This window comes from Octopus bimaculoides, chromosome 8, assembly GCF_046866305.1.
Source record: "Octopus bimaculoides isolate indiv1 chromosome 8, ASM4686630v1, whole genome shotgun sequence".
Lineage (NCBI taxonomy): Eukaryota > Metazoa > Mollusca > Cephalopoda > Octopoda > Octopodidae > Octopus > Octopus bimaculoides.
The window spans coordinates 33,848,991-33,860,044 of NC_142935.1; the positions used below are offsets into that span (position 1 = coordinate 33,848,991).

General features: G+C 33.7%; 1 protein-coding gene across 1 annotated transcript; it reads right to left on the reverse strand.

Moving 5' to 3' along the window:
- Positions 1–449: 449 nt before the first annotated feature.
- Positions 450–827, reverse strand: LOC149134354 (uncharacterized). The gene has a single exon (XM_089356903.1). The coding sequence runs from the start codon at positions 825–827 to the stop codon at positions 450–452; it is 378 nt and encodes a 125-aa protein (XP_089213029.1).
- Between the last annotated feature and the right edge of the window lie 10,227 nt (positions 828–11,054).

Genomic DNA, 11,054 nt, shown 5'->3' on the forward strand with positions numbered 1-11,054 from the left:
TTAGGCTGTATTTTGTTGTTTTCACCTTACCTGGAATTTGCGAACAACTTATGCTGCAGGTGCGCATTATTTACAGTAATTTGTATTGTCTGACAGACTCTTGTCTCATCGGCGTGGCTGGCGAGAGTGGCCATCTGAACAGCTGAGGCATATCTGGGAGGGCCAATATAAATAGCAGTGGCCTTAATACAGTGTCCTGTGGAATAACACTTCTTTGAGATGGCTGTATATGCTACCACTACCTCATGTCTATCGTCTAGGAAGTCGTGTATCCATTCTCCATTCGTTTCGACTATGCCGGGATCACGCAGTTTGTAATGTATCATACCATGGTCGATTTTATCAGAGAGTTGTGCAAAGTCGAAATACACCACTCCACACTTGAGTCGTTTAGCATCTGTTTTAACACCCAGTCGTAATGTTGTAACGGCTGTTTCAGTGCAACTTCTTCATGGTCGAAATCTATGCTGGGTGTCAGTCAGCAAATCATTTTCAAGGAAGACGATTCGTTTCATCCGGTCTATTCGTTCCATGACTTTGCTGATGCGTGACGTCAGAGAGATAAGCCAATAACTTTTAGCACCTTCTCTGCTTTCTGCTTTGGGTATAGGGCATATTATTTCTTCCTTCAGTTTGTCTGGGAGTTTACCACTTGCAGGAAAGCTGTGGAAAAGGCGCTGAAGTGGTTTTGTAAAAGCTCGTTTGAATGATATGAAAAGGATTTCTGGGAATACATCAAGTCCAGCAGCTGAGTTTGTGTCAACCTCCTCTATGGCCAATGTTACTTTTTCTTTAATGCTGATGTAATCAGCTAACCCACACCGCATCCTTACTTTCCTCACTTTACTATCCCCCCACCCCCCAACACCGTCACACCACACCATACATCACTACAAATACACCACCATACCACACAACACCACATCACATTACATCATGCCACCACGCACACACTAGCACTGACCACTTCCCAGCCCCAAATCCACACCAACACATACACGCACGCACGCACACGTCAAGGCCACCAGCCTCTTCCACACGCACATACATACTCTTATACAGACGCACGCGCACCTTCCTTTTGGGATCACCACTACACTATTATATCCCCTTATTCCTAGCTCTCCTGTATGACCCCTCTGTCCGGCATTCGCCATGATAAATCACTAGCCACTAGACATTCTTTATTTTCTCTCTTGTTTTTTTCTGTGTTCATTTCTGTGGAAGAGCGTAACTTTAAAGACTTCTTGACTTCCCGAGTGTTAAACTAATACATTTGTTTGTTGTCTACACCACCTGACTTTGTCTTTTGTTTTTTCTTTTGTGAATTCCCCATATATATATATATATATATATATATATATATATATATATATATATTACTACAATAACGGATGTTGTTTTAATCACAGTCACTTCACTTACATAGGCATTTCATCTAGTGAACGTATCAATGTTAAAATTTCTCTGTACTTTCCTTCCTAATGAAAGTAGGTTTGGTCAAATGATAGTAAACTATTTCCTAATATATTTTATTCTTTTATACTATTAGCGCTGAATGTCCTATAAGTGAAAAAGAAAAACATCGGAAGTCACAATGTCGTTTCTCCACATTTCGGTAAATTTCTGTGAAATGTAGTGCCTCCATAGGAAACGAAGAAATCGATGTTATAAATCTATTAATTTTACTATCTATGAATAAATAGTTTATGTAATATATTATATCTTAACGGTCACACCATTGTGGAATGATGTACGCTGCGTTTTTAAACCGCAATATAACGTTTGATTTATGCTTTCTTTTGATTCTTTGAAATATAGTTTCTTATGCATTATTGCATTGTCAAAGAACCATTAGGAAACCAGCAGGGTAAAATGATTTAGGCATTAACGGGGTGGTTTCACACAAAAGGCTAACTGAAATACATAATTGGTTTCTGAATTCTAAAATGTTTTATTACTGTAGTGTTTCCTACACTGCTGTATTGTTATTCTAAAAGATATTTATGAATTTTACATATGCTATTCACAATATTTTATTTGACATAATGCAAACAATAACAATGAATCTCATATTCAGTATACAGAAATATTTATGAGTTTTATTTCTGTTCATTCTCTAATAAAATATTATGGGATGTTAATGAATGATAGAAAAGTACAATTGGCTTCGGTTAAAAGGTGTAAAATTGGGTTAAGACCTTCAAATATTTCACCTTGTGAAATATGATAGAAATGAAGTCAAATTCAGAATAGAAACAGGTTTGAATATCTTGATTATCTGTGAATATCGCCTACTGATTCAATAGGCATATTTCCAAATGTTTGTTATGCAGGTGCATGTGATTACAATCTTCTTAGACGATAGGCTTACTATTTGTCTATGCATTCTGTAATATGTTCACTGTTAGAAAAATACGGGAAAAATATCAGTTCCAGATAGAAATATTTCTGCTATACTACGAATTCGGGGAAGTGAACAGTACTTCGTTTAAGAGGAGAAACACTGAAGATAGTGTGCGAAATATTCTCAAGAGCATTCTTCAAATCTTACGTGATGTCATTATGGTGGAAGTACAGTACGGTATATTAACTGATTACAATGTTATATGCCAACTAGAATCCTGCCCATATTATTGTGGAAAAAAGAAAGCTTAACATTCTGCCCACAACTACGTTCTCAGTTCAAATTCTACTGAGGTCGAGTTTGCCATTCATCACTTTGAGGTTGATGAAATAGGTTCCATTTGCTCACTGGGGTCAATTTAATCAACTTGTCCTCTATTTATAGTAGAAAAGATTATGTGTTATCACTAATTAAATGATGATAACAGTTTCCATTTGGAGCTCAACATCTAATCAGGGAATATTATAGTCTTGAAGTGTAATTCAGTACTGACATTGTCATAAATTACTGATATTCAAAAAATTAATTTTACCATTTGAAACTTGTTACGAATTCTTTGACTTGTCCTACTGACGGTGTTATGCGAAGTGTTATGCGATTGTATTCTCAGTTTGTCTATTGATTAAACATCGGAAGGAAAGTAAATATTCGTGCATAATGTGCTTGCTTCCGTTGGTGGAAACAGGACACCTGTTGTATGATTATTCTTGGCTGCGTGATATTAACGCCGATTTAGAAGTTGCATGTAAGAGGCGTATATTTATTAGGTTATCGTCGGTGGTGGTGGTTTTGTTTTATATGCCTACAAACAGGCCTCCGCTATTGCGCCCTACAACTTGTCGAGTATTATATATGGATACATAGATATTATAAATACTGTAAAGTACCAATTGTAGTTCGGTCTGCATTAATTTATTGAAGCGTGAAGGGAGATTTGCGAATTTTGTAGTTGAATAAAATGTTTTCAAAATGCCAGTTATTAAATTACGCTCGATTTTATTCGACATACTTTTTGTAGGAAGCGTATGATGATGGTATACCGAATGGTCCTATATCTGTCTATTTATCTATCCATTTGTTTGTCTGTCTGTCTGTCTGTCTCTCTCTTTATATATATATATATATATATATAATACAAGTAATGTGTGAGTATATGCATATATACGTACATGTATGTACATACCTACATCTACATGTATATATAGATGCATATCTGGGTACAGTACGTTGCAAAAGAAACGTGGACAACATGATAAACAGAGCACAGAAAACACACAGGCCACATAGAGAACATTTCCTTCATCAGCTGCTACCGTTCTAAAACTAAGCGTTTCGAAGATTTAGGACAGGACGCATATATATACGAGAATGAATAGAGAAAGTAGTGGCAAATCAAGATTATGCCTAGTTATCTTTTCCTGAAATATCGATTTAAGCTTTTAATAATTTATATAGTCTGCTGCCACATATCATAGCCTATAAATCCGTTACTCTAAATTAACGTTCTGTTAGTTAAGAATATAAACATATATATACTTTTATTTGTCCTAATTCTACTAGCAAATTTATATATGTGTATACTTTTCTCTGTATCACGCGCAGGGCCAATTATGCATTCATTGATCCACAGGAACTACTAAATGTTTCAATAAAACGTCTTTCAGATGATATTCAAAATGTTTATTCAAAATGTTTACGCTGAAGAGATGGACATTGATTAGATAAATCCAGAATCATATTACACCAAATAAGGCTAGTCTACGAGAAAATAACATGCAACCTAGTAATAATGTCAGTCATATATTACCTAAAGTGAATTGAAAATATGAAACACATCAGCCTACTGATGAATAATGAAGAATATACAGACTTTTTTTATTTGGCTGTGTGAGATACTTGCTAATATACATATTTCTTTGTACATGGTCTTCCTAGCAACAAAATGAGATAGATATTTCCTACAACATGGCTACAGTATCTGTATTACTTTTACATAATATTTTTCACGCCAAAGTAATATTTTGATTATGTTGTCGAAAAGAAACCAGTTGGGATTTGCTACAAATATCATTTATGTACTGTGTATTAAATATTAGGTTATGTTGACATTATAGCAATTATCATGCAAGCGAAATCACGCCAGTAACATAGACAATAGAAATGGAAGCTTGCACTACAGTTCCATCGCGATATCGCACATGAACATGAAGCATCGATAATTGCTGTGTGAAGATTAATTGAGAAGAAACCTTTAAAGGGAGAAGACAAAATCAATTACAATTAGCAATAAACCCAATTTCATACTACATTCCATTCTATATACAGAAAAAGAAAAAATGTATTTCTTCAATATACAATGAAACTAATTCAACTAATTGAATTCTACCCCAATAGATACACTGAAATATACACACACACACACGTGGGGGAAAAGCAGACACACGCTTATATGTATATATACATACATTCAGATACATATATTCAAGCACACACACTGTCATATAGTTGAATGTATAGATATGAGTGTGTGTTTTTGTGTATGTGTGTGTATACGTGTGTCTGTGTGTATGTACGAACTTGAAAGAATCCGGAAAAGTGGTTTGAATTAATCCTATTATGATCAGGAAGATAAATGAAATATTCTCCCAATAATTCTATAATGACGAAGCTAAAAGAATTTTAAAAAAACAAAGCTGCAATGTCTAAATTCTCTGAAAAGAACAAAAGAGTAAATGAACAGTAAATGCTGAGATGACAGCACTGGAATATACCGTCTTAAGTTTCACGTGGCGCAGAAAATGTTTGAAGAAACAAAAAAAAATTACATATAAAACTGAAGAAAATTATACATAAGATGAAATATATAGGTAATTAGATTTATGGAAAAAAAGAAATAATTCCATGTGAATACAAGGAGGGTAAATTGAATAAAAATTACCACCATGTTTCGTTGCAGCTACAACGGAAGCAGATGCTGAATCTCAGTGAAAAAATATAGGGATTCTTTTTCTTGTTCATTTATTGAAAACGCATTTTTTTTTTTTGTTATTCTTTGATAATTTCTCTTCTTCGTATAATGCCGTTGGTAGCGATATTAATGATGATCAAGAGGTGGATTAGTTAGAGAAGACAGAGACTATGTCGGATGAATAATAACGTTATTAATGAAGCTTTCGATGAAGAGGGCATTGACAATACAGATAATGCTGCTGTTTCTGTTTCTAATGCTGAAGGTGATGATGATGATGATGATGATGGTGGTTGTGGTGATGATGATGAGGAGGAGGATGAGGATGATGATGATGGTTGTTGTGGTGGTGGTGGTGATGATGATGATGACGACAACGGCTTTGGAGAACAATATAAAAGTGACGCCTCGGACGACGATATTGATCATGATAATAATGCGGATTATCAGATGATTATGACAATGATTATGACGATGAGAGTAATATTGATATGTAGGTTAATGTTCATTTACAGCAATTGAGTATTACTAGTATACATGTTTACTATCGACACAGTCTATTAATCTCGTAGAAATAAATAAAGAATCCACCCGAAATAATACGTTATGTTCTTGAGTAATGAAACACAGCTCAGAATAATACATGTAGACTTCGAGATAACACTGAAATGATGCGACAGTCCAAACATGAATGACGTCATTAGAGCAACGTTGGACCAGGGTCACCACCAATCGTCATTACCACCATTTGCGTCGACAACAACTATAATTTTATTTCCTTTAGTGTCATTATATGCATTTCATATATAACAATACATTTGTAAATCGACACATGAAATTCGCATTAAATCAAGTCTCTACATTTCGTGCAATTTCTGTACATATATATTACCCTTTTAGTCTTTTACTTGTTTCAGTCAGTTGGCTGCGGCCATGCTGGAGCACCACCTTTAGTCGAGCAAATCGACCCCAGGACTTGTTCTTTGGAAGCCTAGTAAACATGTATACTAGTAATACTCAATTGCTGTAAATGAACATTCTATCGGTCTCTTTTGCCGAACCTCTAAGTTAGGAGTGTGGTAGAGTTACTGTATTTTTCCATTGAAAACGAACTCAAATGTGCTCTATATCTAGCCTTAAAGTTCTTCGTGCTTCCTATATGGAACCTATCTAGTTTGTTCTCGTCCCTGACGGTGCGTCTATATATCACGTTTGTACATAAACAGAGCCGACCAAGAGGACATAATAGAGGGTCTCTACAATTACATAATTTACTTTGGCTACCCATAAATTTATTTCGAGCGCCAGTAACAGCCCTTGCTAATCTATCTTTATCAATAGTTCCACTCCTCCCATTCCTGGGTTTCGGCACAATCAGAGGGAAAGGACAGCACGTCCCACTATCATTGTGTGACTCACAACTTGTTTTATCAGAACCGGGACTTCCATTGCACAATGTTCTAGCTTATTTAATTTGCTTCTATTAAGAGAGGCAATAATTCACGCTAGATTACGCATTCCAGAATAGGAAGGCTTAATTGAGGATCTGTTGCAGATGCTATAGTACTTATTGTCTTTAGGGAAGTTATTCTCCAGGATCCTAAAGAACATCCTGGGTAAATCGATGAACTTTGAAATTTAATTCTAAATGGTGTTAAATCACTTCTGTCCTTCATTTTCAACCGATAGACTACTTTATGGTACCTCATTTCTTCATTTTATTTTACTTTTTTCGATATCGACTTATAATTTATTATATTATTATATTATATTATATATTTGAAATTTTTATTCCTTGTATTCGTTTTAACTTCTATGAAATGATATTTACTCAATATTTTTCAGTTGTATGTTATCGGTTGAAACAATATATTCGTGTATAAAAAATTTATACTATATGCTATATTCTTTTATTTATTATTTCTTCTTGCGTAATTTTCTTGCTTTATTTCTTCTTATTCCTTCTGTTTGACGGATTATGTATTTCTTATATATGTTCATTGGGGGGGGGGGGTGATATGTTGAGTCATTAACCCAGTCTTTTTATTCTATAACTAATATTTTTTTTATATATGCATATAAATATAAATATATATATATATATATATATATATATATATATATATATATATATATACATATATATATATATATATATATATATATATATATATATATATATATATATATATATATGCGTATGTATGTATATACATATATATGTGTGTGTATATATAAATGTATATATATATATATATATATATATATATATATATATATATATATATATATAGATAGATAGATAGATAGGTAGATAGAAAGATAAATAAACAAATAGGTAGATAGATAGAAAGAAAGATAGACAGATAAATAGATCGATCGATAGATAGATAAATGGACAAATAGATAGATATCTACACACATACTCCAACAGTCACACACATCCTGAACACACACTCAGAGATACATACATACACCAATACTTAGATGATGGCATATCTAACTTTTAAAATTAATGTTGAAGCTTGATCTTGTTATCTCTTATCATATATGACGATAAGCGTATATCACAAACCAGATGAAAATAATAATAATGAAATCATGATTACATTTCCGCCGAAATGTCATCAAACATATTTTAGCTCTAAACAGTTATCCTGCAAAATTGAATTCATCATGTAGGTAACAATATTATATGCATATATTGGGCACATTTCATGTATTCTATCTCTGATCGATAAATACATTCTATAGAACACATCAACCACAAGCCGCGGTCTGCTTTTGACTCTTATAACATTACCAGAACATTTTATGCGTCTTTGAACCAGGGAACAGTATTATACTCGCGAACACGTGAAAATTTTACAACAATTTCCAATTCATATGTATATTTTGCGTTAGTCAACTCTAAAAACGTACATCATATTTTGTCTACAGAGAAACTTATACCAAAGCTATAGGTTTCCACCTACACTAGCATTATCTTGAAAACCATCCCTGCTTAAAAGAAAATTGGGATACAAGACCCTTGGTATGGCAGTACGTCCCCAGCCATCGTCACGTGAATATTATTTCAAACTACTTGCTTGTAGATTCAGTTTATTGCATTGCTGATACAGATCAATACTTCCCTCCATAGAGCTTAGAAAATGACTATTGAAATTACCTTTGAGAAAGCTACTAGTTAAGATGAGATAACATAAAGACAGGTTGAGTAATTTTAGAAACGCTCAAGCACAATATCATTCGAGATGATTCGGTAGTCTTATGATATCGCATGAAAATCAAAAATATCAGGATGAAGGATAAATCCCCTTGTCTCTATGACGCCCGTTTTGTGACTCAGACATGAAGATCTCTACTGTATTTATGAACATAAAACGTGATGTTTTCTCCTGTATCATTATTTTAAAGGACCCCAAATACAACTGGATATAAGACTGAGTGAAGTGATAATTTTAGGAATAAGTATATCGAATTATTTTGTTTCATTTACTACGTTTGGCACACTAAGATCTGCAACTAGTGAAATAAAAATACTTTACTTTTTAGTAATGGAAAATTCAAGCACGTATATATATATATATATATATATATATATATATATATATATATATATATATATGCATATTGATGTACCAGGTTCACTTTGGCTTATATTGATTAATACAAACCAGAAATATGAAGTATTAATCCTCATGGCGCAAAACAATGAAATAAAATTATCTGTACTTGAGAGAAGAATGCATGCAATGTCTCTGATTTGTGACGTCTTGTGAAACCAAGAGTTGAACATAATTGATGGAATAATATCAAAGCTTGTTCAATTATAATTGACAAGTAAACACAATTATTACAAGAGTAATATATCATTTGGATGTAATCCTAATTGCTGCTTGCTTTATACAAGTTTTTCCACAAAATTTCTATTAAGAATTGTCTGTGCTAAGTGTTCTCGTAGCACAAACGCAGTATCAGCTAAACGAAAATGTTTATCCTACTGAATTTGCTAACTGGTTATTTTGAATTTAAAATAGAACGTCTTTAACAAAGCATGTGGCATGTTGATGTGCAGAGCTGATATGACATGTGATGTAGTATCATTAATAGACAATATATATGTCCGCGGTCTTTTGGGTCCTTTCTTGTGGACATTCAGGACAGTTCCTTTCGCTTATATCTTATACATAATTCGATTAATGGTAAGGCCCATACGTGGATCTGTTTGAAACTCCACCATAAATTATATTTGCACTTTGACTGTATTTTCACATAACTAGTTCCTCTTGTTAATATTTCTAATGGATTCAATCTAAATATAAATATATACTTGAAACTAAATGTTTTATCACTTGTTAGTGTGTGTATACATTTGGGGGACATTTTGTATATATGTATATATGTTTCCTTCTCTGTCTCTGTCTCTGTCTCTCTCTCTCAATCTGTATACATTTGTGTGAGTGTCTGTACAAAATGTAAAAGACATTCGTGGATACATAATTTCTCTTTTTCTGTCTTCAAAGCGATTTAAAAATTGTATTTCTTTCAGGCTCCTCATGGGAGCTAAAATGCCAACAAAAACATACGCACACACACACACACAAGCACACACACACACACACAACAATAAAAATTGTGAAGACAATCGTTGAATCATTGTTGGCATGTGTGGGTGATTTAGATGTTGCCAAAATTTTAAAGATTTTATGGTTAATTGTACTCAAGAGACAGCAATCTCGACTATAAAGGCTGTAGTGTATAAAGATACTTGACACAAGTCGCATGTAGTGAAGCAAAAATAATTCATATGTACAAAGACACCGGAAAACTGTTCCCTCCGTGCTAAGCTCTATGGAACGTTTGCTCCAGGGCACGTTTTGGCTCTCCTCTGATGAGGATCCATTTCAGTGAGACAAGAATTGTAACAGGAGAAATAGTAGCTGGTAATGTGCAGACCTTTCTAATACCCCTAGAGTGATGCAAACTGAGATTCTATCGTATGTGATATCACCCAGTGAACTAAAATTTCAGCGACTAATCGACATCACACAATACCTTACTTTCACTGGTATGATGTCCGAAATAAGGTCTATTTAGTTAAGGTATGTTAGGAATTTCAGTCCCGCAAGGACTGTAAGAGCGGTTACACAGAATAATGTCAGAAGAAAGCTTTGTCGAGATCATGAAACCGATTTCTTTTTTCTCATCTACGAAAGTCTCTATGTTGTCATGTTTAGCAGTAAAATTGAGAGAAAATTCGAAAGTTGTGCGTTTTCCAGGAACAATGTATATTTCTTATCTACTGACCATATCATTACGGATAATTTTACTCTTTTGATTGCACAACACATCTTTCGCAATACTTTATATGCTTATAAACGTTCCGATAAAAAAATGAAAACATTACACGTAATATTGCTCATGCTTACCAATGATGAACTATTTTCTTTATATCCCCTAGTCCAGTGTAATTCGGGGTAAACCCAGTAAAACATAGTGGATAATTTACAACAAAAATACATTAAATAGAATTTCATATGTATTGCCTGTTTGCCTGTAGCTTAGTGGGGAGTATGTTTGCGTGATATTTTGTAACGGAACATTAGTAGCTAGAATTCAAATATATTAAGCGATAACTTTACGCTGACTTTTTGAAAGACATCTGAGGTGAAGGTA